This window comes from Nelumbo lutea, chromosome 8 (assembly GCF_056320005.1).
Source record: "Nelumbo lutea isolate HS-2025 chromosome 8, American lotus-T2T, whole genome shotgun sequence".
NCBI lineage: Eukaryota > Viridiplantae > Streptophyta > Magnoliopsida > Proteales > Nelumbonaceae > Nelumbo > Nelumbo lutea.
This window is the reverse complement of record NC_142691.1, coordinates 46,462,895-46,490,659: the sequence shown is the minus strand read 5'-3', so window position 1 is coordinate 46,490,659 and position 27,765 is coordinate 46,462,895. Positions and strand designations below refer to the sequence as shown.

Genomic DNA, 27,765 nt, shown 5'->3' with positions numbered 1-27,765 from the left:
GTATTCCTCCCAAACTGAGCCTTGGTAAAAAGTCAAAGACGGCTTCTCAGGCCATTTTGAAGGGTTGTTTGCTGTAACCTCTTTAAATAGTATGTCTGTTTGGGAGGGTTGAAGTATAACAGCTTCTGGCTTTTCAGGGTAGACCCCAAATGAACATTTTATAAGTTATGAATTCGGAGAGTCCAAATCAACTGTCCATCAATCATTTTAAGGGTTGCCTGCATCAGTCTATTTAAAAAACTTATCTAGAGAGTTTGAAAGTGGCTGAACTAACTTAGCTGAATCTTCAGTTCAGCCCTCTCAAAATGCACCATAGCTGAATCTTCACATCAACCCTCCCAAACTGCCCTGAGAAGCCATCTTCAGCCCATGATAAACTCGATTCAAGCAATATACTTAGATGATTGCTGTAAGACCTCCAACAGCATGTGGTCCTAGATTTCCCTTGGGCACTCCAACTGTATCTTAATTCTTTATGGCCTTGGCAAATGGCTTCACATCAATGCCACTTGCTTTCTAGTTCAATAGAGGTGATCCATTTGGTCATACATCAGCTTCTCTGAATGTATATGATGTTTCATTCCAATCTGTCTCTCTAGTGGAAAATATTTTATTCTGTAAAATTTCAGTTATACTTTTGTCCATTTTTCTATCAAAGTTTTATTTTCTTCCCTTTTTAAATGAAAACAAGTACATCTTTGGATCGACTTGGACTGAGAATTTGTTGAGTTATGAAAGGATCTGTAGCCCTAATTCAGTGGAAAAACTTGAAAATTGGGTTTTTGAATTGCACCTCTATTGTGAATTTCTTGTGTTAATAGAGCTGTTATTAAGGTTCCATTTCTTTGCAGTCCAATTTCATTTGCAACAGTACAAATTAATGTATGAAAGTGTAAATCAAGATGGTGTTTTGTATAGTTTCTGTTTATTTGATAAATGGTGTCATATCATCACCAAATCAGCATTTATCTCATCATGTGAATTTGTTTGCATAAGTATTGATAAACATTGGTCTTGATTTATGTCAACGCCAACAATTGAGGGAAGCTTCATTTTAATGCTTCTCCTAACGGTTAATCAGTTATTTTATAGTTTATTAAGGGAATGTCAATTCCTCAATGAATTAAGCGACCCAAGTTTTTCAAAGTTACCTCATCTGCCAGATAAAGATTGTTTTTGGACAGCTTAAATCATTATAAAAAAAAGTCCATTCCCATCTTAAGAGGGTTAGACTAGATATAATCTAAGTTTTGGATTTTTTTGCATAAATCTTCAATTTTGAATCTGCATTTCTGGCTTATTAATCTAAAATTTTACCATTACATCAAGTATATATATGACAGAAATGCACATACTGATATGGATGAATGGAAAAATCAAGAAGGATAAAATCAAATTTTTGAATGAATCTCAGAGTAACTTTAATAGTAATAAAATCGGAGAAAGTAAACATAGATGGTTTAGTTATGTGCAAAGAAGACCATTAACAACACGTGTACCTATAAGAAAAAGTGATTTATTACAAATTGAAGGGATTAGAAGGACTAACGAAAAACAAAAAGGAGATGGTTAGAAATAGTAATAAATGATTTTAAGCGCCAATCATTTAACAATAGGTATGGCATTAATCAGAAGGGACTGATCAGATAAGGCTTGGATGATCATGATGAGATTCCCAAATTTCATTTAGAATTCTAATATATTTATTTCCACTATCTAATATGATTAAATTTACTAAGGTGGTGTTTGGTAGTGTGTTCATCTCGTGGATGGACCGTTTTGGTCCACACCACATGGTGAACTCACCATTTTGTTGGTCGTGGACGGGACTGGTCCACAATATATTGTGGACCGTCCCCACCCCCAGTCCTAAATCTCGGCCACACTTATATCTCATGATGTGGTTAGTCCACAACATTTCCACATTGTATTTTGATACAATACATCTCTTCTATATACTTTTATTTCTTTTTAATTTTTAAATTTTAAAATAATAAAAATTTAATTTTAATTTTTTAATATTTTATCAAAAAAAATAATATTTTTAATGTTAATTCTATCACAAGCCCGATAGTGCTCCTTTTTTACTTTTTTAATTTATTTAAATAATATTATTTTAAAGTTTTTATCAATAAAATAATATTTTTAAATATTTAAATTATTATTTTTTATTTTTTAATTATTTTACTATCATTTTAATTAAAATTAATATTAATTTATCAATGCCTTTTTTCAATATATATATCATATAAAATACAAAAATTAGACACTTGTAATCGATTGTGTAGATCGTTCATAAAATGTATATGAAATATATGGAATCAAAAAGTGTGGTGTGGATACACCTACAGATCGCTACTGTGGGTTTAGACTGATCCAACCCACATTGTTTGTCCATAATTTCAGAACAATTGTGGACTATAGTATGGTGTGGATTGGTCCCTACCCCAAGGTGTGGTGTGGACCACACCCATCAATTTCTCATCTACACTACAAAACACCCCATAAACTAGTAATTTAGGTTGAATTCTCCTTCTTTCACATTGCTTTTTGTCACAAGTCTCATCCATCACCAGTCCATTAATTTCAAAGTGCTCTTTCAGTGGATGGGTTTTAGTGGAACTGATCTCCGAGTCAAGAAAATGACTTGTTTAGATGTTTCTAACAGTCAAAAGAAATGCACATCTTTTTCCAACATCGCTATCCTTGTTTTTACTACTGTTTAGAACATAACCTAATCAAGTACTTGAAATCTATCGGCCTTAATCTGAATGGAAGCCCCATTTAAAAATTGAAGATCGCCTACCAAACAAAAACTTGAATGCTTTGAATGATTGATAGCTTGTTTTGGACCGAGTTAGTTGATTGAATGGAATTTGCCTTTCAAAAAAAAAAAAATTCTGAAATAATTTGATTTTGATTTGTATATAATATGAGCCAAGTCGTCATCCGGATAAAATAATGTTTGACATATGTGCATGCATGTATATTAAATATTAAAGAAACTTAGCAACCTAATGGTCTTTGGGTGTCTAAAGCATTATTTTGTATTGACCATACAATTTAGAGGTAGACTATATCTCAGGTTAGAGCAGACCCGTGATCCGTTTAGACAATTATTTTGATTGGTTCTAGTTTCCATTTGGGACGGCTTTCATGTGGTGGTTTGCAGATTCTGGCTTTTTGAGGTGGTCCAATCAGGCAGCCTGAAAGCAATAATGTTTGGTGAAAATCTCAAAAATCTTAACCTAGTCATCTTGCAGTTAAAGATATCGGGGTGTATCGGTGGCATATTGATAGAAAAAATATGACCAAAAATTTAAAAAAAATTAAAGGGAAAAACAAGCTTCTTTTCCCCCGAAATAAGCCTTCTTTCACCCCCCAAATGATTCTAAAACTCTGAACTTCATTCCTAGAGTGCTAGATTTGCAAAAGTTCGCAAGAAACAAATGTGAATCATTTATTTTTAAAGAATTTTCAAATTTTGAAAAAATATGGCAAAAATAGGTAATTTTTTTCAATCTTTTATAATACCTTGTGATTTCTTTTTTTTTCTTGAATATTTAATCTTATGTTGATCTGCATTTCTTACATTCAAGATCACAATTTTTATTTTTGTGTTATTAGTAGAATAATGGAAATTTCATGAAGATATCCGAGGAAAATATAAATTAACAAAAAAATTGAAAATGTAATTTTTTTCTCTGCCTATAAAAACTAAATATGTTTTAGATCTATGGATTTATCTATCATATCCATAGAGCACTTGAAATTTCTTCTTTATATATTTTTTTATTTTTTATATTTCTAGAATTAAAAAATAAATAATAATTAATTATATTTTATCATTTGATCACAACAATTGAACATATTATAATTCTATGGATGATCTATCATATCCACAGACCAATTGAAATTTCTCCTTTATTAATTATTATTTTTATTTGTATATTTTTAGAATTAAAAAATAAATAATTAATTAATTATATTTTATCACTTGATCACAATGATTGAATATATTATAATTCTATGAATGATCTATCATATCCACAAAGCAATTGAAATTTCTTCTTTAACTATTTTTTGAATATATTATATAATTCCTATTTTTTTTTATAATTTTTGGAAATGAACAATAATAATAATTATTAATTATATTTTCACATAGAAGTTGTGCCAATGCATGTTTTGTGGTAGCATAGGGGAGTTGGTTTTTTATCACCTCATAAAACATTAAAGCTTAAGAATTGTAATTTATAAATTATAGTTAAGCATAGGATTTTTATTGAATTTATAATTAGCTATAATATATTTCTTCATAAAACCATTAAAATATATTAATTTAATGTATATACACCATATTGAGGTCTTATATTTAGTGTTGTTGATGTATTTTTATGATTTATTAAAGTATTTATAGTGTTTCTAAGCGTATCTATGTGTATTTTAGTTTTTCTCCGATACACATATGTATTCAAAATCAAAGCGTATCCTGATATGTCTCTTAAAATTATTTTTCCGATATACTTAGGGTTTCTCATACTTTGAACATTGATTACACCTTTCTTTTGACTTGTAAGTGCCACAGAGTATAAATAACTTGTTTGGTTGGATACATCAACTTTTAATAATAAGATATGACATTTTGCATTGGGTTTTGTGCATTAGGGTGTTTTCTAGAAAAAGAAAAATAAGGTTTCATGCATCTAGGGGAGTTCCCATTTCAATTGTCCTATGTGATACCATGCCTTTTAAACTATGATAAAATGATGTGCCATAACAACCTAGCTAATCTCTCTATCTCCAAATTCGAAGATCAAGATTATTTTCATTTCGTTTTTAGGTTTCAGTTCAAGAGAAATTTCATATTCATAATTTAAGCTGAAACGATTAAGCTTTAAGCGTTATGCAAAAAACACCTTTTTTTTTGTTTTTTTTTTAATGCACAGAAACATGGTTTTGAAAATTGGGACGAAAATGAAACCGCTTTGACCACCGGTCTGGGGTCAAATGGTCCAAGCATTCAGTCCACAGCCCAATTAGATGGTTTTGGGGTCCAAAATCAGATCTGAAGTGATGTGTCCAAATGTTTTCTATAATTTTCTTTTGTATTTTTTTATACATGTGTGTTCTCATCTTTTTTAAATTTTTTATTATCATTTAATTGTGACAACAAATGGAATGACACATTTGCCCCAATAGGTTCAATTGTTGACTCACCACCAAATAGAAAAACGATTCTATTTCTAAGTTAGTTTTAAGTTTGTATTTAATTTCTATTGTCACTAAAAATAAATTTTCTTTTTCATTTTTATTTTTCTTTAATATGGTTATTTAATATAAGATTCTATGAAACAATGAGAGTTAATACCCCAAACATAAGACTTAATGAGAGGGAATTGAATGAAGAGAAATATAATAATTCAAATTATATTCTTTGCCCTCACAGTTTAAAATGGATCAAATTCAAAAATAAGATTTAATGAATGTTAATGAGGGGGATTTGAATGAATAAAAAAATGTTCATTCAAATTATATTTCTATCCTTATCATTAGAGAGTGACTAAATTAAAAAATTGGGACTTTTAATAGTAGTAATATAGTATATATAGATAAGCACTCCCAAATTTGGCATTTAGTGGTATTTGTTTGTTTTAAATTTACAATAAATAAATGAATTTATTGTGTATTGGATTATGTGCCAATTCATTCATTGACCTTGTTTCCCCAGTTTTCAATGCTACAGTTTTGGATCGTTTGATTAATGCGGAGATGGTTGGACCATCTGGTCTGGTCAGACCGTATAACAGTTAGAGCAGTTGGATGTTCCGTTATACGGGATTCCAGCAAGCAACGAGACAGAGAGCCACAATTCAGCGACGCCCGCCGCCTAGGTGTCTAGGTGTGTAGGAGTAGGACATGTTGGGAGGAGACTTCGGAGTTTGGATCCAAGTTGTCTTGTCCTGGCCTCCTGGGTTGAGTTTCATTCGGTGTAGGGTCGGAGAGAGATATGCACGCACCTGGCGTTGCTTATGACTCGGGTCAAGTCAAGGTTTTAAGAGGAAGAGGGTCTCGCCGTGTGAGGGGGGAAGAAATTTAGCACTAAAAGTGGTCGTGATTTTAAAAGTTATCTTCTCTGTCTCTTCAAAGTTTAGAGAGAGAGAGAGAGAGAGAGAGAGGTTGGCTGCGATTTTTTCTGCAGATCACAGAGAAGAAGAGGAATTAGATCGACCCATTAGAGATCGTTCCTTGAGACGGGTAATTCAATTAATTTTTTTTAATGTTCAGCAAATAAATCCGTCTGTTCTCTGTTTAATGTGCTTGTCGCCTAAGTATTAGCTTCAGAAACGAAATTCTCTTGCTTTTATTGTCTTCTGAATCTATTTGTGTTTGATTCGGGTGGTGTTAAAATCCGGTGTTTTGTGGGATTATTTTTCTTTTGATGGTTTCTTAATTATCTCTTGACCCTGTTGGTTGTTGTTTTCAATTTATTGAAAGCTTCTAGTTTTCTTGCCCGTTATTATGGTGGAATTGCTTCTCGGTTCTGTCCTTTCTGCGTTTCTTTGTTTCCAAGTTGATTCGATTCTCATGGTGGGGATGATGATGGCCTGTAACTCATATTATTCAAAATCTATGGTATCGGATTGATGGCTCTGAACTAGAGATTTTACTTTGTAGATAACTCGCCTGAGTTGCATCTAATACATTAAATGTTTAACGTGCAACTTTGCCTGCAAAATCTCAAGAATTGCCACAAATTGATTCTCTACTTCCACGGTAGGATGTGCTAAGAGTTAGGAAAGTTTAACATGAATGCTCCAGAGATATTAAGCTGATGTCCAAGTTCTAGACAACCAAAAGTAAAATGTATTTTTAATTTTAGAAGTGCAATTCAAAAGTAGAGTTGCAAACCTAACCTACAATGCTGGAAAGATCATGAAAATTGAACTATTACTTTACCTTCTTCTTCTTCTTCTTCTTCTTTAAAAAAAAAAAAGAACTATTTTCAAATCAACCTATGTAGTACCAGAGATTTTCAAACATTTTGATTGTGGAAATGATTTCTTGTTGAGGTTTCGATTTGTTCATTAGTCTTGGTTCTGTAAGGGACTGGATCAATTAATCATCTTAAGTCAAATTTGTATCAAGCTCTTGGAGAAATTTGGAAGATATTGAGAATGAATATTGCTCCCACCTAAAGAGATTGTTCTTTGACCTGACTGATAATTCAAAGTGTTCCTCTTGAAGATTTGGATTGGAATTGACGGAAGATAAGATGCATGGAGGATCTGCAATCTGAAATCTGAAAACTGAAAACCTCTAGTTGTTCCAAATGTTCTGAAAATTGTAACCATATCGCATAATTTTGAAGGTGTCTAGGTGATTGTGGGTGACACTGGGGTGCCTAGGTGACGCCTAGGTGATAAGAATTTTATAATATAAAGAACTAACTTTTGGCTAGTTCCTTAGTTTTATATACCATATAGCATGTATACTAATCGAAAAAAATAGCAATTCTCTTTATTAAGAACATTTTCCTCTAAAATATGGCAAATCATCACATCTAAAAGATAAAAATCTTTTACATATATTAATTTCATTATTTTAAAAAATAATACTACTGTAATAAGTATTTAATAGAGCAATTTCATATCAATTAGCATTTAGGGAAGGTTATTAACTTTATATGATAAATATCCAAAATGGAAAGTAAAATAGAAAAAAACATGGATTGAATATCTGTTTTATTTGTAAACCGAATTGAGAGCAAGAAGAGAACAGAATTAAGGGTGTCAAAAATAGTTGATCCCCACCCCAAAGAGCCTCTTTTATATTTAAGAGATGAAAGATATGTACAATTACAATAATGCCCTTACAGGGCTGAAAGATAAAAAGAACAAATAAAATAATAAGAATATTATACTGTACAACAAGGACTTTTCTAATAATGTACATCAAGATATATCTTCACACCCCCCTCATATTGATGGGTAGACATCAACATCAGTTTGCCCACTAGAATGAGGTGTCGACTTTTAGTCATGGCCTTGGTGAAGATGTCGGCAATTTGCATGTGAGAGGCTACATGAGGAAGAGATATAGAGCTTGCAACAAGAAGATCTCTAATAAAGTGATAGGCCACCACGATATATTTAATCCTCTCATGGAAGACAGGATTAGATGCGATCTTGATAGTATTGGTGTTGTTTGCATACAGAGGGATAAGAGTAGGAAGTTGAGTACCAAGATCCATGAAAAGAGACTTCAACCAAACAATCTCGCTATAGGCAGAAGACATAGCTCTATACTCAGCTTCAGTAGAAGATTTGGAGACAGTTTGCTGTTTCTTACACTTCCAGGAGATGAGAGAGTCACCCATGAAGATGCACCACCCAATAGTGGATCGACGAGTGTCAGGACAACTAGCCCAATCGGCATCAGCATAAACCCTCAATTGTATGGATGATGAGGAAGAGAAAAACAATCCCTGAGAGGTTGTTTCTAACATAACGGATGATGTGGCGAACAATAGTCATATGAGGTTGCCGCGGGGCAAAAACAAATTGATTGACGACCTGAATGGCATGTGGAAATATCAGGTCGGGTCATGGTGAGATAGATCAGAGAGCCAACAAGTTGACGGTACAAAGTAGCATCAGGAAGAATTAGGCCTTCGGATTTAGACAGCTTGACATTCAACTTTAGAGGGGTATCAACATGTTTCTCATCAGTAATTCCATCTAATTTGACGAGATCAGAGGTGTATTTTTGCTGACAAATGAAATACCCTCGACTGCTACGACAGACCTCCAAACCCAAGAAGGGGGCCCAGGTCCATGTGAAAGGAGTTATGAAGTAAGGACTTCAGCTCACAAGTGCCATCATGATCATCCCCAGTTAAAATCATGTCATCAACAATAGGAGGATAGTGATACCCTGGGGTCTTCTCTTAACAAAGAGAGAGTAGTCAGAGGAACTTTGATTATACCCAGTTGCAACAACAACATCCTGGAAGCGCTCAAACCAAGCCATGGGTGCTTGCTTCAGACCATATAGGGACTTCTTTAGGCGACAGACACATGAAGAATCACTGCAATATCCAGGTGGAGGCTTCATGTAGACTGTCTCCTTCAGTTCACCATGAAGAAAAGCATTCTTCACGTCTAGTTGGTAGATAGTCTAGGAATGAACAACAAATATGGCTAGAAGAGTCCGAATTGTGGTGATCTTAGCAACTGGGGCAAAAGTTTCTTTATAATCAATTTTATATTCCTGACTGTATCCTTGGGAAACTAACCGGGCCTTATATCGATCAAGGGAACCATCTGACTTCAGTTTGATTGTATAGACCCAACGACATCCAACAATAGAAGCATCTAGAGGAGCTGGCACAAGATCCCAAGTTTCATTCTCATGGAGGGCTTGAATTTCGATTTCCATGGCTTCTTTCCACCTAGAACTTCTTATGGTTTGCTGATAAGATCTAGGGATATCTGTGGAAGAAAGTACAATAAAAAAGGAACTATGGTTTGAAGGAAAACCATAGTGGTCAAGGGGTCGAGAAATACGGGTAGAATGACGAATTGGAATAACAGAACTACCATTTGAAATAAGAGGATCTTGGGTCAAAGTGTCACTTACAAGGGGTACAGACATGGTTCAAAGTATCGATGCGCCTCTGCGTATCGACAGAAGCGTATTGGTACTTTGAACCATGCAGAAATATGATTTTTTTTTTCAAAATTTGGTTTTTGGGGAGTTTAATACCTATATTTTTCATTAGAAAATAGTGGGGTCCCGAAACACTTGTAAACAGGCGTATCGGGACCCAAAAGATACAATACGATACGCCCGATACAGGGCATATCGTATCGATTTTTTGAACCTTGGGTACAGAAGAGGGATGCTCTGGATCGGGTGGAAGGGGGGTTGTAGGTGCAGGAACTAGGGCACATAGCCACTTGTAGGGGTGTCAACGGTATTTGAAAATTCAATTTCGAATTCGAGATTTGACATAATCGAACCAAATTTGGATAATTCGAATATCTATTTGGTCAAATTCGGATATCCTGTTCAAACCGAATAGCTAATCGGATTTAAATTCGGATATGACCTGATTCGATTTGATAAATATCCGAATTCGATCGATTATTTAATTCTTATATATAATATATAAAATTTTTAAATGTTTTATATAATTTATATCATAGTTTTCAAGGCACCAAGGCGAGGCTAGGTGACCTTGGGACGCCTAGGCGCCTAGCCCTCACCTAGGCGATGAAATTTAAAAATAAGAAACCGATGGATTTCTACCCCTTCTAAACTAGTTTTTTTGGTTTTATGTATTCTGCACTTATTTTTGTGCTTATGTTTCTTGATGAGAACAATTATTAAAATAAAATAAGAAAATGAAGAAGAAAAGTAAATAAGAAAATGAAAATAAAATAGACCCAAAAAAGCTGGTGAAAAAAATATTAAAATAAAAGAAAAAATATGAAGAAGAAAAGAAGGGGCTCTGCCCCTGTTTCAGACACCAATGATGAGAACAAAAAAAAGTTGAAGAATGCAAGAAGTTAAGAACAAAAGAAGGGGGCGGAGCCCCTATTCTAGATCTAGAAATGTTGGTAAAAAAAAAAAAAACTAAAATAAAAGAAGAATATTGTGAATAAAAGAAGGGACGGAGCCCCTGTTTCAGACACCAATAATGAGGGAAAAAAACTGAAAACACGCAAGAAATTTAAGAACAAAAGAAGGGGGCGGAGCCCTTGTTTTAATCCAATAATATGATTCAAACGAAGAAAGAAGAATGGTTTTAGTTCAACAAAAAGAGGAGAAAAATGGGGCGTAACCACTGTTTTAAACCAATGGAAGAAGAGAACAAAACGAAGGAGGAAACTGATTAACTCACCTGGACTTAGAGGACTGTGTCAGAACGATGGAGGCCTATTGTTTTCTCCTCTTCCTTAGTTTGATTCTTTTGTCAAAGTGAAACCCTTGCGATTATTTTGTTTTTACTTCCAACAAAAACATGATAACATGCAACATGTCCTATTATAAAAACTAAAACCAACCAATAAAATATTATATATTATATATTATATATTTAGTTTTATTTAATAAATATTTTATATTATATATGTGTTTCAAGCCCCTAAGCATGCACCTAATACAAATTTTCTTGGTGTTTAGGCGAGGCGCTCTTTGAAAAGCGCCTAGTCGCCTAGGTGACGCCTTGACAACTATGATTTATATATATATAATAATTAAATTATATAAATAATTTATATAAATAAAATATTTATTTATATATTTATTAATGACCTAAAATAATTAATTCGTCAAATTCGAATCAAATCGAATATTTAATCGGATTCGAATTCGGATATTGTTTTATCTTATTCAAATTTGATCCGTTTACACCCCTAGCCGCTTGCGGGTGAAGACGAGAAAATCTCTCTCAGTAGAGGAAGTAGTAGTGTTGTCTAAATCAAAGTCCTGCAAAATAGAGATGGAAGGAGCGAACAATCTAGCAATCCCAACAAAGAATGAAATATGTTTAAGAAACACAACATTCTGGGAAATCAGAATACGACGAACAGCATGGTCATAACATAAAAATCCTTTGTGGTAAGACTGAGCAGTTAATTTAGATCATTCATGAATAGGAAGATGTACAAAACAAAGACAACCAAAAACATGAAGACTAGAGAAACCTAGATGATGACCAAAAAGTTTTTGGAAGGGAGAATTGTTGCGGAGAACAGAGGAAGGAAGACAGTTGATCAAATACACGACTATATTGGCTGCTTCTACCTAAAACGAAGTTGGAGTATGGGATTCCTATAGTAATGTCTGCGTAACACTGAGGATATGTCCATTCTTCCGTTCAGCTACACCATTCTGTTGTGGAGTGTTTGGACAGCTGCGTTGAGACTGAATTCCATAACTCCTCAAGTAGTTCTGAAAGTTTCCATCTGTACATTCTCCCCCTGAATTTGAGCAGAGGATAGTCACATTGCAATTGAAGCGATTTTGCACCATAGTATGAAATAATTTAAATGTGCCAAAGACTTTTGATTTGTGCAGTAGAAAATAAATCCAAGTATATCTGGTACAATCATCTATAAACAATACAAAGTAACTATATCCTAATCGTGAAGTGATAGAAGCAGACCAAACATCACTATGTATTATCTCAAAAGGTTTAGTGGCATGTTCAGAAGTGTGAAGAAATGGTAAAACATGGCTTTTACTCAAACAACACGCAATGCAAGTGACATCAAAAGCATGAACAGGAGGAATTTTATTCTTAACCAAACCAGAGTCAAACAAAAGCTTTACTTTTTGAGAATATGGATGATCCAATCGTTTATCCCATAAATCCCAAATATTATTTCTATAACTCAATAAAGAATCTGACAAAGAAGAACTAAGAAAAGCTGAGGATGCTTATGATTAAGACTTCTCAAATTCCAATGCAAATAGACGGCCTAGCCTACGCCCCTTCCTTTTCACCTTCCCAGTGTATCGGTCCTGTATCAAGCAATCATCATGAGAAAAGGTGAGAACATTTCCTTCATCAACAAGTTGGCTAACAGAAATCAGATTAGTAGTAAGGTTGGGTACTAAGAGGGTTTTGGAGAGGGAAGGATCTAGTAGGTGACAGTTTAAGGGACAAATCATTACTACCAATGATGCCTAACTTTTCACCATTGGCAGTAATAATATGTTTATGGTGAGTTTCAGTGGATGGATTTGCGTGATTAAGGTAGGTTCCTGTCATATGATTGGTGGCATCTGAATCTATAATCCAAGCATGTGAAGGGGAAGAACAATATGCAAAGAACTTACTAGACAAGCCAATGGCAGAGAAAGCAGAGGAAATAGCAGAAGATACAAATTACCGAGCATTTTCTTCATCCATAACACCAGTTGAATCACCCTTGGTGGATATAATGTTAATTGCCTGTCCATCTGTTACTGGATAGGCCTCGGGTTGAGTCTTTTTTTGAGAGCCCTTATCTGCTTGGATTGGACAGTTTGGAATGATGTGACCATGTTGCTTGCAATAGGTGCACACATTCTTCTTCTTACAGTGAGATGCACTATGTCCAAAACCCTTACACTCATAGCACTGAGTTTTGGAGAAGTCCTTGGAGGTTGACTTCTTACCTCCATGAGCAACAAAGGCTGTTTCCATCTCAACTCCAGTCATCTTCCCATCAAATCCAACTGCAGTGAGAAGCCTAGTCTCTTCCCTCAAAAGTTCCCCTAAAATAGAATCCAGATCTGGAAGTGTTCCCCTACTCAGAATGTTGGACCTGATTATCTCATATTCAAGTCTAAGTCTCATCAAGAACTGAGTTACCTTCCTCTTCTTAAAGTGTTTCTAGAGATATTTCACACACTCTACTGGGTCCGAGGGTTCAATATGGATAATCTCATATTCAGCCCACAAATCAAGAAAACTTGAATAATATTCCTGTATCCTTTTATCTCCTTGGCTGTAGGCAAATATTTTTTATTCTATCTGGTACTGTTTGGATATGTTGGACTGTTGATAAACTTTTTCCAGATACGAGTACATCTCATAGGCTGTTTTCATTCTCCTCATAGGTATAGATATATGATAATCAATAGAACTCAGAATCCAAGAAACAAGCTTACTGATATCCAACTTCCATTGTTGTAAAGCCTTGGCCTTGATCTCACTTGGTTTAGTGATGGTTCCATTCAGGTATCCTTCTAAACCTTTCCCTTCAACATAAAAGTCAAAATGGAACATCCACATCCCATAATTCTGTTCATTCATCTTCGCAGGAATAATATCCCCTCTGTCTGAAGCCATTACAACAAGAAAATAACAGAAAATGGGGTTTGGAAGAAGTCTAAAGGAACTAGACTGAAGTAAAAACTGATCAAAATGAGTGGTGTAAACAGTAATCGAATCCAAGAGAGTCAAAAAACTGAGAAAAGAAGCCCCTTACTTTCATCAGAGATTGTCCAAGATCCAGTAGAAGAAGAAAACTGGATACACAGTCCAGAAAAGGAAAGTCTGGATGCAGCCGCCTAGAAGAGAAGTTCAGATCTCTCTCAAAACTTCACCGATCTCAATGAAACTTTCAGAGTATGTTGAGAAGGGCTAGGCGACAACTCCTCTTAAATCTTACTGCAAACAGATGTCAAACAAGAGAGATCCAATGAAATCTCTCTTTCTAGATGCGCAGAAAGTAGAAAAATGGTTCCTGGAAAGATCAAGACAGTCCAAGACCAATCGGTAGAGATGCAAGTTCTCAACGGATCAAGAAAACAAGATGGATCAGGAAAAAAAGGATCAAAGGGCAACCTGATTTGATACTATGTAAGCCGAACTAATAGCAAGAAGAGAACAGAATTAAGGGTGTCAAGAATAGTTGACCTCCATCCAAAGAGCCTCTTTTATATTAAAGAGATAAAAGATATGTACAGTTACAAGAATGCCCTTACAGGGCTGAAAGATAAAAAGAACAAATAAAATAATAAGAATACTATACTGTACAACAAGGACTATTCTAATAATGTACATCAAGATATATCTGCACAATTTAATTAGAGAGTGAGAACAGAAAAAAAAACAGCCTCTTTATACTTCTATTCTTTCTTTCCTCTTTCTTTTTTTCTTTCTTTCTTTTTCCCTTCTCAAAACCCTTTGATCTTTTAAATTTCAGTAGTAAAACATTAAAACAAAGTATAAATGATATATATAACATATAATAAAATGTATTAACACACATATTAATAAGATACAACAATATAAATGATATTATATAAGGTGCCTGCCTTGTCATTTTTGTTGCCTAGGTGACACTTTGACAACTATACCATAGTAATCATAAGATCATTTCTTTTTATTTTTTTGAAAGGTAAGGTAAAACTTTATTAAAACATCACACAAGTATTACATCAGCTCCCAAGCCAACAATAAATTTGGCTGGAGAAGCTGAACAAACTACAGATTACAACTTCCAAATGGAATGTAATCTTAGCAACTCAGATACATTTATATTCTTAAACTCAGCATTCACAGAAATCCAGGAAAACAGCTTACAAACAGTAAAGTTAATAAGGTCCTCTGAACTCTTCACTTTGTTATTGAAAATCCTATTGTTTCTTTCTGCCCATAATCCAGATGGACCACAAAACGGCAGCAGGGACAGCTTACCACACAATCTTTCCTTTTTTCTTCAAACCTTGAACATTCCAGCTGCACAGCAACTTCTTGACTGAATTTGGCATAATCCAGCTCAGCCCAGCAACCTTGAGAAAATGATTCCAAACCTTAGGTGTGACAGCACAGTGGAGACTAAGATGGTCAGTGGTTTCAGGTGCTAGACCACAAAGACCACAAGACTGATCCAGGATTTGCAACCCCCTTTTCTCCAGATTTGTTCTTGTGAGACACTTGTCCAAGGCCATTGCCCAAACTAGGAAGTTCACTTTTGATGGAGGAACAGGATTCCAAATCTGCTTCCAAGGAAAATCAGAAACACCATGTCTGCTTAACTTTGTGGCCAGAGATCTAACCATGAAGCAACCATCACTACTACATTTTCAAATCCACTCATCTTCCTTGCTGTAGATAACATCCTGTCTCTATAACAGATTCAGCAGCTCCACTACTTCACCTATTTCCCAATCAAACAGATCTCTTCTGAAAAGGGGAGCCCAGATTATAGAATTTTCAGATAAGGTATAAGAATCAGCCACCAATACCTCTTGATTAGATGCACATTGATAGAGAAGAGGAAAGACCTCTGCCAAGGAGCAGTACAAGCACCAAGTGTCCTTCCAGAATTTAATCCCGTCCCCTCTCACAATCTTAAGGATCAACCCATCAAAGAATTAGGGAAGACATTTCATAATTCCCTTCCATACAGAACAACCCCAACTTAGGAGGGGATCATGAGAGTACCAATCCCCCCAGTTCACACCAAATTTGGCAGCTATAAGGCTTCTCCACCATGCATTCCTTTCAGTACCAAATCTCCAGATCCACTTGCTAAGGAGGGCTGTGTTAAGTACTTTTAGTTTCCTGATTCCCTGCCCCCCTTCTTCAATGGGCAGACAAACTTGATCCCACTTAATGAGGTGGATTTTCTTTTCTTCCCAAATTCTCCACAGAAAATTTCTTTGAAGACTTTCAATTTTCTTGGCAGTCTTATCTAGGAGTGGGAAGAGGGATAGATAATAAGTGGGTAGATTAGATAAAGTACTTTTAATGAGGGCCACTCTGCCCCCTACTGAAAGATACTTAGCTTTCCATGAAGAGAGCTTTGTTTCTAACCTCTCAATCACAGGGTCCCATACTACAGCCGAATTACATTTTTCCCCCAAAGGGAGGCCCAGATACTTAACAGGAAGGGGCTCCACTTTGCATGCCAACACTTCAGCACAGTTCTCCAAATTAGCCACTTGACCCACCAGGCTTATCATGCTTTTACTCAAATTGACCTTAAGGCCTGAAATCATTTCAAACCAACACAGAATTCCAAGTAACACCTCTAACTGCTCAGGAACTGCATCAAGGAAACAAAGTGTGTTGTCTGCAAACTGGAGAATGTTAACTTTTTCTTCCCCCCGGAGCAATTGCAAACCTCTCCCAAAGTCCAGCCTCAGCAAGCCCTTCTGGCAAATTGGGTAAGGATTTCCATTAAACAAATGAAGAGGAGGGGGGACAGGGGATCACCCTGTCTCAGGCCTCTAGTGCTTTCAAAAAAAACCGGCAGTCTTTTCCAGAATAGAGAATTTAGATGAAGAAATGCAAACTTTGGTCCAATTTCTCCACTTCTGGCCAAAATTCATCTTTTCCAGCACCAAGTCCAGACACCTCCAGTTCACATGATCATAAGCTTTTTCAATATCTAATTTGCAGATTAGGTCAGGGGAGCCTTCTCTTCTTCTTGAGTCAACAAGTTCATTGACAATAAGGATTGAGTCAAGCATCTGCCTTCCCGGAACAAAAGCACACTGATTGCTTGAGATCACACTACTCATGACTCCTTTCATTCTTTCAGCCAACACTTTCTCCAAGATTTTGTAGAAACTATTCAAGAGGCTTATAGGTCTGAAATCTTTTAAATTTGTAGCTCCATCTACCTTTGGGATTAGAGTAACAAGGTGGCATTTAGGCTTCTTTGCATAGAAGCATTCTCATGAAAAGCCTGAAAAACATTCATTACATCTTGCTTAATAAACTCCTGGCAACTAGTATAGAAGAGATTTGTCAGCCCATCGGGTCCCGGAGATTTCTCATTTTCCAACCTACTAACTGCAGCCTTCACTTCCTCCTCTGTGAAGGGTCTCTCAAGCCACTGCTTTTGATCATCACTCAGGTGCTTGAATGGAATGTAGAAACCTGTAGCAGTCTGCTTAATTTCAATCATCAATTCTCCCAAAATTCCATCCCATTCCAGCTTACTTATTGCAGAAGACCTATTCCCAGCATCTGCCATTTTGTGGAAGAAATGAGTATTTCTGTCCCCTGATTTTAGCCATCAAATTTTAGCTCTCTGCCTCCATTTAATTTTACAAACTTATCAAAAAGTTTATATATATATATATGTGAGTATATCCTACTTTTAATCCAAATCAACGATATATGTACTTAAAACAATAGAATTTACCACTTTTACAATAGAAGTCTATGATGATATATCAAGTTTGACTTGAAAGTCAAATAATCCACATTCAATGGCTCTTTATCCTACATATGATGGAAAATAAACTCATTATATGGTTTTAAATAACATAAATAAATCAATTCCTAGTAAGGTCTTTAAAGCAAGTCACTTTTGAGAAAACTAAACATAAACAAAACAAAATGACAGTGGAGAACTAGTTCTTAATTGAATTGATTTTAATGGCAGGAATGGTATAAATCATAAGATTTATGAATCAATTCTTTGGGTTCAAAGAAAACATTGTAGGATTTTTATAGAAAAGGATTCAAACATAAGATTTGAATGAAACCCTTGGCATTCATGATTCAAATCATGAATTGTATTGTAAATTGTAAGATTTTGACAAAAATGCTTCCATGTTATAAACCAACAGTTGCCAAGAACCAGTTCTTTGACAAATTAGAGAGAAGTGTCTGTCACCATGTTGACATGGAAATTGCTGCTAGGAATAGTCCCCCACTTGTTGACAGGAGATACTTTTACTGCTTTTTGTCCCTCAAATTGGACATGCTTCATGTCAAAGTTTGGTATAAAAAAATGATAATGGTCATATCATCAATCAAAATACTCTTACCACCAGCTCCACCTTGTATTTGCACAGGGTAACATTCAATACGATAAATAAAAGAAAATTTGTATTAAAAGTAAAAAAAGTGGCTAATTACACCCAATACAATCTATATTACCTGGATAAGGCAAGAACACTGCTAGATATGGTATCAGATACAAAATGGTGGTGGTGGTTGAATAAATTTGAATAACAAGGAGCAATATTTATAACGATAGATGGAATTAGCTCAATATTTCTTGATAGAATTTCGAGGTTCCTAATTCCTCTTGCCTGAACCTGTAAAGGAAATTATTCATCTTCGGTTTCAAGTTTTTGCAGGAAAAGCCATCTAGAATAAAAACTTATTAGTTGTGATTAAGATGATTTCATGCTTTCCAATTTTTTAAGTAGAATATGAAGTTCATTATGGTTGTTCTCTTTGTTTCCTTGTAGGTTATTTTCAAGTTGCAACCTGCAAGGCTATGCATTGATTACAAATCCAAATTTTGAAGCTCTATTTACTCAGAATTGATGAATTTCATTGTTCTTGAATCTTCTGAGAGAGGAGATACATATTTCATAGATTATATCAGGAAGTAACTGAATCTGACTTCATATGTTGCAAACACTAAAGTGCTTTGCTGTATCCATTTCATTGTCATATTTGATAAGGCTACCTTTGTAGATAAATAAGTATTGCCATGCCGTTTGTTTGGAAAATCGGAGTAAAAGTTTTATGAAATCAGAGTTGCATAGGAATTTCTTGAGCATGATGAAGGCCATATTGAGGAATAGGGCAGAAGAAGAAGAGGTAGACAAGCTTACGAGTTCTCCAATCACAAGCAAGGACTTGTCATTTAGACTTGTGAAGGTTGTTTCTTTTTTAGTTATATTTGTCTCTGGTATGGTTTTAGGATTGGCAGCAACTGCACACGTAACTCGATATTTTACTTCCTCACACCATGAACTATTTTTTTCTCCAATTCGTGCTGCACAAGTATCCCATGAGGAGGATTGTTTAAGCATAACAAAGTGCAAAAAGAAAGAGGATTGCTTGAACCTGAAGAGTTTTATTAACCCAGGGCATTTGACACATAGCATGACAGATGATGAACTTTTGTGGAGGGCTTCATTGGTGCCGAAGAAAGAGGTCTATCCATACAAGAGAGTTCCCAAGGTGGCCTTCATGTTTTTGACACGTGGACCCTTGCCACTTTCACCATTATGGGATCGATTTTTCCAGGGCCATGAAAATTTGTTTTCGGTTTATGTTCATGCACTTCCTGGATATGAACTTAATGTCTCCAGGTCATCTGCTTTCTATGGCCGCCAGATCCCAAGTCAGGTGTGCTTTATTTTCTCCTTAAGCATGCTTACTTATAATTCTCTCGATATTAACAGGTGAAAATCTCCTGGTTACAGTACACTGCTGATAAAAAAAATCCTGGTTACACGAGTGTCTTGGCATTGTTCTTGTATAGGTTTTCACTCTTTTTTTTTTTTTTTGGGGTGGGGGGGTGGGGTTGTTTATGTTCTTACTCTTTTCTACTGAGTGGGTCTAGAACAACAAGGACTTGTTCACCACCACTAATGAATTCAAACCTTGTCTAGCTAAGTGACACACACACAATGCAGAGGTTACCTGAGCTCAAGTCATCTCAACTCAGAAAAGTGTTCTCCCAATTACGTGGGGTAGGATACATGAATCCTTTTTCCCCAAACACCTAAGACATCGAACATTGAAAGCAACTCACTTTCTATTTCCTAATCAGCTCTTAAAAATTCTAAAAATGGCTTCTTAACCCATTAAAACTATTGATAGGTTATTATTGTAATCAATGTAATGGTAGCCTAATCATTTTATTGTAATTAATTATATTTTCAATAATTGTTATTGTAATTAATTTTTTCTTATGTTTAAATTGTGGCATTAATTCTTGACATATTTTCTTTATTTTCTTAAAGAGTATTATAGCCACTGAATAAGTACTTTTTCATAAAGGTTAATTCATGTATTTACACCACTCATTCACTACTGTTTTATTCCCAACAATAAAAAAATCGTAATTTTAGTATTTCATTTATTTGATTTATCAGAAAATCAAGTAACTTAGAATAGGGCTGGGTCTAACAATTTATTAAATCCAGGCATAGATTTAGAAATCCTTCTTAATAAGATACACCAACCCAAGAAGAGAGTAAAGAAATACATGTAAAGGGACATTATCAAAATTAGTAATGTTCATAACATGACGATCGAAACATATAATAGGTTGCCTATCAAAAAAATAAAATAAAATAAAACATCTAACAAGAACTTACACATGCATCAACAATAACTAGATAAAGATGGTAAGGATGGTAGGCTGGTTATCCCTATGCTAGTTCTCTATTGAACAATTGAAAGGATTCAAATTAGTAGAACTCAAGCCTGTTCCCATAGCATCTTCATCCTTCAATAATGGAAGGTGCATAGAGCTTTAAAGAAAATAATGGATACTAGAGCCTGCTCCCATGTTTTAATCCTTTGGGATAAGAGAAAAACTTGGAGTTAGAGAATGAAAAGAGAAATTTAGTATTTCATTAGGCATAGTGTTTTGATTTAGAAGTGAGAAGCAATAAGGATTCCTAAGAATAGAATATGTTTAGATTTTCTAAAACATAGGGATCTTTTTTTTTTTTTTTTGAGTGGGGAGTATTTAAGAATATCAAAATTATTATGGAGTCTGCTGAGAATAAATTTAAGAAAAAAAGGGCATGCAATCTGGCTGCACCCCAAGGTGGGAAAGTTTACCTTTCATCTTTAAAGTTCGAAGTGCAAAATGACATGAATTGTACTAGTACTAATGGTTGAGTCATTTAGAAAACTCTAAATGACCTATGAATCTTCCAAGGGGCAAAGTTACAAGGGGCACATAAAAGGTCTTGATATGTTATCCTTCCCTTTTCTACTCTTAGAAGAAAAATAAGCATGAAAGCTCTAGCAGTTGGAGTTATTTATCACTTATTCTTGAGGTGTATTAGGTTTGACTTAGTTTTAGGCCATCACCTCTGCTCTCAAACAGTCTCCCTCCCCAATCGGCCTGGAGTATAATGCAATGAATTTGCCCTCGTCATCTCTAAATACACCTCCTATACTTGAGCATCCTGGATTACCCAAACTGCTACCGTCAAACTTTAATTTTACAAACCCTCTATCTGGTGGAGTCCATTGATGATTAACAGCTGTTTTATAAACAGAAGAGTCCACCACTTCCTTCCAATTCCTCAGTAGGTCATTTGATGAGATGCTTTAGAAACTTTCCAACCATTTCAGCCAAAGCACCAATCTTATTTTAATTGTTTCAATGACATCTTCTTTATTTCTTTCTTTTTCTAAGAATGTTCTTGCATTTCTCTCCTCCCATACTGTTATGGGCCCGCGAATAGGATCTTGTCACGGGTTGGTCCACGGGGAAAACCTCCTGTTTTCCCTTATTCCTTCCTTTTCTTGAGGAACCTATCTTGGCGCCTTAATGGTGATTTGTTCAAGAGATCACCAACTCTCCTCTACTCTATCTTGACTGAGAATTTTGATGCCTTTATTGAATATTATCAGCTCCTTAAATAGGAGATTACAAGAGATAAAAGTCCTACTTTTAGGAAGACTCCCTACTAATCTATACTACTGAATATATAAGATAAGAACATTGAATAGATAACTCCCTACTAATCCTACTACTGAAAACAGATAAGATAAGAATGCTGAATAGATAAGATAGAACTGTATCTAGCTAGAATTAGATAAGATGAGAACTGAGAACACCCAATTACTACTACTGTCGGCGGCTATACTTCTTCCCAATAAACGCGCCCACATCATTACTCCCCTCCTGGACTAAGAGCTTGCCCTCAAGCTCAAAATCAGGATATGTGTCTTGAAACTCAGTCAAAGGAATCCAGGATAGGTGGAATGATTTTGCCCCCCTGGATCGGGTTCCAATGAAGAGGGTTCATCCTCAAACAGCTGCAGTGAGATACCAAGATTTGACCATGCGTAGTTGCATTCTTTGCCATGGGCAACTGCAGCCTTAAGGTACTTCTGAGATGTCTTGAACCGTAGAGTACAAAGATTGTGAAGGCCAAGCTGGTGCCACTGAACTGCATCATCTGGATCCTCTTCTATTGCATGCTTTAGTGTGTACAAAGCTCGCTCTTTCACTTCCGTCAAATCATTATATCCAGTTTCAAACGTTGCTGCAATTTCATGCTGAGCCTTGTGAACCATGGCAAGTCCTGCCCATGCTATCCGAAGCTCAATTATTGCAGAGTCCCCTTCTCTGAGTATTGAAGCCATTTCATTCGCAACCCATGAAAGTTGTTTAGTGGGATCTTGAGACCTTTCTGCATCCTTGATACGATGAAGCGCAACAGCATATCGAGTTGACATGCAATTAGGCTCCAGTTTTGCTGCCTTCTCCAGGCACTTTCCAGCACTTCTATGACCACCAGCCAAATAGTATGCATTAGCAAGATTCACCCAGATATGTGTAGCCGTAGGATCTGATCTGACTACAGCTAACAAACACTCTTTTGCAACATTTGCAGCCGCAACATGAGGCATACAAGCTCCTTCACCAGCACTTGCCCTAGCACCTGCAACAACTGAACCATATTTACACCAAAGAAGAGATGCGTAATTGATTAGGGCGGCAGGATGGTTTTGATCTTTTAGAATCAAATCTTGAAAACATTTCATTGATAGTTCCAAGCTACCACTTTGAAGATAAGCAATCCCAAGATTTTCAAGGGAGTCCAAGTGGTCAGGAGCAATAGACAACAAAGAGGATAAAACTGATATAGCACTCTGTAGACAGCTGGTTCTAATAAGTAATAAACCAAGTGTATTCTAGACAGATGCTTGTCTAATATCTGACAACACTGACTCCTTCAATTTGGAAATAATTTCTCCAAGTTCTTCATGCGTGAGTTCTTTATCGGCACAATGATCAATTGTACTTCCTAGCAGGAGGCACTGTGCATGATGAATTTGAACCACAGAAAGTAACTCAGGCCTGTCAACATCTTCCTCACTCCGAAGTAATATTTCTGCTGCCTTTTCATATGCTGGCACTGCCTTCTGTGGCTGACCCAACCTCTGATACATTAGGCCAAGTATAAAATGTGCATGGGCATTTTTAGGCATCTTCCTTGCAACATGAACCAAACCAGTTTTAAGGCTGCTGACTTTTTCCTCACCGGATGCTGGAGCCCCTTGACAGTGTTGATCGGCATCCGTATCAGACCCACATTCAAGAGAACATTTGCCCTTGTTAATTCTTGAACGACACTTCCCCAATTTATTTAACCGTTTAGCTTCTCCTTCTGTGGCATCAACTACAACGTCTTTACATACTGAGGTACTTTTCTCCCCACAATTTTCTTCCTTAATGCTCCTGGTGGAATCAGGAGGAGCGACGGAGGCACAGTCATCGCCGTCGCTTTCGGGAGGGTCGACGTTGAGGTCAGCGATGACAACCTTGGAGTAGTTGCTCTTATTCTTCTTTGAACTCTCGTCGATGGAATCCTCGACGGCACCGGATTCTTACTTAATCGGGACATTCTGGGTGTTGCTAACCTGCACTAGGGCAATGACCTACTGCTCGCTGAACGATTCTGCCATGTCTGGTCGGTGGCCAGCTGTGGTTGCAGCCCCTTCCGAGTTCCTTGCTGGAAAAGTACAACTCCATCAAGCGCCTTAATTCTCGGACGTCGTCCTTGATCTCGCGCACCTCCGTGCTGTTTTTCACGATCTTGAGCTCCAGTTAATGAACCCTAGTCGTCAACTGCTCAAGGTAACCCATGACGCCTTGCTCTGATACTAAATTGTTATGGGCCTGCGAATAGGATCTCGTCACGGGTCGGTCCATGGGGAAAACCTCTTGTTTTCCCTTGTTCCTCCCTTTTCTTGAGGAACCTATCTTGGCGCCTTAATGGTGATTTGTTCAAGAGATCACCAACTCTCCTCTACTCTGTCTTGACTGAGAATTTCGATGTCTTTATTGAATATTATCAGCTCCTTAAATAGGAGATTACAAGAGATAAGAGTCATACTTCTAGGAAGATTCCCTACTAATCTATACTACTGAATAGATAAGATAAGAACACTGAATAGATAAGACTCCCTACTACTGAAAACAGATAAGATAAGAATGCTGAATAGATAAGATAGAACTGTATCTAGCTGGAATTAGATAAGATGAGAACTGAGAACACCCAATTACTGCTGCTTCCGGTGGCTATACTTCTTCCCAATAAACGTGTCCACATCACATACTGTCCAAAGAATGGCAGTTCTTATACATCCCGACATCAGCCTCCCTCTCCTCTTTGGCCAATTAAAGGTATTTGTGGCCAAAATGCTTTGTACATCCACAGGGGGATTCCACCTACACCCAAACAAAGAAAAATACCAATCCCAAATAGAAGTAATGAAAGAGCAGGGGGATAAACACACTAATGAGGGGATAAACATTAATGAGGTGGAAGTAACTCTCACCATCAGCCTTGCAGAGCACACACTAATGTGGGGATAAACACCAACTTGGCCTCTTTCTTTGAAGTAATCTAGGGTATTAATCTTTCCTGTGCAACTTCCCAAAAAAAGCATCAACCCTTGGTGGGATAGGTTTGCACTACACCTCTTTCACTAGAAAAGAAGGCAGAGAGCTTGTTGAGGGTTGTAACAACGATTTGAAGAAGGATGCACAAGAGAAGGAACCAGATGAGGTACAAGTCCAGATTCGGCTAATATCCCTAGAGGGTCCAAGGAAAACTCCCTCCAACAATTGCAAAAGATTAAGCACACACTGGACTTCTGAATCTCTGATGCCCCTTCGAAGACCCGAGTCCCAACTAATCCCATTATTTGAAGAAGGAGATTGAACAATGAATTTAGAAATTGGCTTATTTCACAGGTTTGATAATGTAAATAGAGAGGGGAGGTCCCAACCAATTATGTTCCTAGAATTTTATGTTACGACCATTGCAAAGATTATACCTGATGAAGGGGAGAAACATAGGTAAAATTTCACTAATAGCTTTCCAGGGGGAAGATCTGTTTGCCCTAGAGATTACACCAGCATCCCATCATTGCCCAAGAGCCCATGAATGCTCAAAATCACCTTAGTCCACAACTTATCCCTATCTTGGGCCAACCTCCAAAGCCACTTCCCTAGCAATGCTATATTCCTTCTTTGTAAATTCCCTAAACCCAATCCCCCTGCTTTTCTATCTCTACACACTACCTCCCAACTTATCCTATGATCTCTTTTTTCCTCCCTTGGCTTCCATAGAAAGTCCCTCATAAATGTCTCTATCTTCTTACAAACACTTATTGGAATCTTGAAAATTGACATGTAATAGACAAGTAAATTAGACAGTGTTGATCTAATCAAAGTGATTCTACCACCTAGAGACAAATACCCTTTCCTCCAACTTGCTAACTTTCTGAGAATCTTTCTAATATTAGATTCCAAAAACTTATGTCCCTTGGGTTTGCTCCTAATGGTAAACCAAGATATATTAGTGGCCAAGACACAACACTACAACCTAAGATATTCGTGCACTTTGCCAGAACCTCTTGCTCCATATTGATTTGAACTAAACAACTTATTTAAAAATTTATTTTCAAATTTGACATTCTTTCAAAAAGCTGCACCGAGGTCTTTAAATTCTTAATCCAATCTAAATCATCTCCCTCAAAAAACAAGATAGTATCATCTGTAAATTGTAAATGAGTAATAGGAACACCTTCTCTTCCTACTTTCCATTCTCATACTAACCCTCTTGAATCTGCCCTCAACACAATTCTACTAATGACATTTGGTATAAGGGTGAAAAGAAAAGGGGAAAGGGGATCTCCTTGTCTAATTCAACTTTTAGCTGGAAAGGAATCTACTACTGTACCATTAACAAAATTTGAATAATGACAAGTAGTTAGGCACCCCCAAATCCAATTACACCATCTTTCCCCAAACCCACAATGTCGCAAAATCTCAATTAGAAAAGACCAATCAACCAAATTGTAGGCTTTTTCCAAGTCCAATTTACAAATTATACCCTTCTTTCTAGGTCTCCTAAAGTCCTCAACACACTTATTAGCAATCAAGATCTGCTTTATGATTAGCCTATTTTTTATAAAGGTCCTTTGATTCAAAGTCACCAAAGAGGGGAGTATTTCCAAAATTCTTAAGGATAGAACTTTGGCTAAAATTTTATACAAACTGTTCACCAGGCTAATGGGTCTGAAATCTTTGGGATGGTTGGCTCCACTTTTCTTAGGGATCAAAGCAATGAATGTGGAGTTGAATCCTAAATTGATTACACCCCTGTCAAAAAGCTCACTAAAATCCTCCAATAAGTCATCTTTTAACGCATCCCAATAGTCTTGATAGAATGCCATGGTGAAACCATCTAGCCTTGGAGCTTTGGCTCTGTCCATAGAGAATACTACTTTCCTCACCTCCTCTTCATCAAAGGGTCTTTCCAACCAATCCGTTTGATCTCCTGTTAAACTAGGCCAATCTAGACCATCTACCCATAGAATTTCGGCTAAAGGCCTTCTAAAGCTTGATTTATAATGCTCCACAAAGGCCTGTGCAATCTCTCCCAGATGGGGATGACTTCACCTCCTATCTCAAACTTGGGAATGAAGTTATTTTTCCTTCTGGCATTGGCCATAACATGAAAAAATCTTGTATTCCTATCCTATCATCTTCTTGAATCCATTTTTCCCTCGATTTTTTTCTCCAACTAATCTATTCTTTAAAGTTTAAACAGGATTTCTTCCAATTGTGCCTTCAAGGGCCACCTTAGCTCTCTCTCTCTCCTTTAATAGCCCCGAAGCTCTTTGGTATCCATTTCTTCATTTGATCTACCCTGGTGTTGGGCAAAAAGTTTTGGGAAGACCTCTAGTAGGGATAGACCATTTTGCCTTGCTTTCCCCAAATACTGTGGCATCTCTCTTTATAAAAATAAGCATGTTCCTGTTCATGCCCACTTTTCTCCCTTTCAGTTGACTTTTTGGACAGGAAATGGATACAAAGAATTTGATGAGGTCATTTCACTTGTTGACGGTATTAGAGATGTTTTCCTTCTCTGCTAGTTTTGATTCTTGAGTGTGGACCTAAGATCCCCTGGAACATTTTTTTTCTTCTTCATTCCTCATAAGTCTTGATGTATCCTCCTGTTGCTTCTATCTTTTCTGGATAAAATCTTTTTGGGTGGCCCAACCCCTCCAAAGATTAGAGCCTTTTGCTTGGAAGTTGTTTTGTAAATAGCTAATACAAGTGGCATGCTCCAAAGAAGATGGAAAACTTGGTGTTTCTATTAATGATGGTGAGAATGTCAACCACTTATTTTTTTAATTGTTCATATAAATCAGCTACAAGGAACCAATTTATCTCTCTTCTTAATGCTTTTTGGTTTCCTCCCTTGGACATGAAATACTTATTC

General features: G+C 36.3%; 1 protein-coding gene and 1 pseudogene across 1 annotated transcript in view; one reads left to right on the top strand and one right to left on the bottom strand.

Annotated features, from left to right (window-relative positions):
- Nucleotides 1–5,863: 5,863 nt before the first annotated feature.
- Nucleotides 5,864–27,765, top strand: part of LOC148843992 (glycosyltransferase BC10-like) — a 33,196-nt gene continuing 11,294 nt past the window's right edge. The window contains exons 1-2 of the mRNA XM_088959875.1: nt 5,864–6,258; nt 18,724–19,615. Coding sequence (XP_088816001.1) covers nt 19,007–19,615 — 609 coding nt within the window. The 5' untranslated portion in view covers nt 5,864–6,258; nt 18,724–19,006. The remainder of the gene's footprint in view (nt 6,259–18,723; nt 19,616–27,765) is intronic.
- Nucleotides 22,199–26,752, bottom strand: LOC148843993 (uncharacterized; annotated as a pseudogene).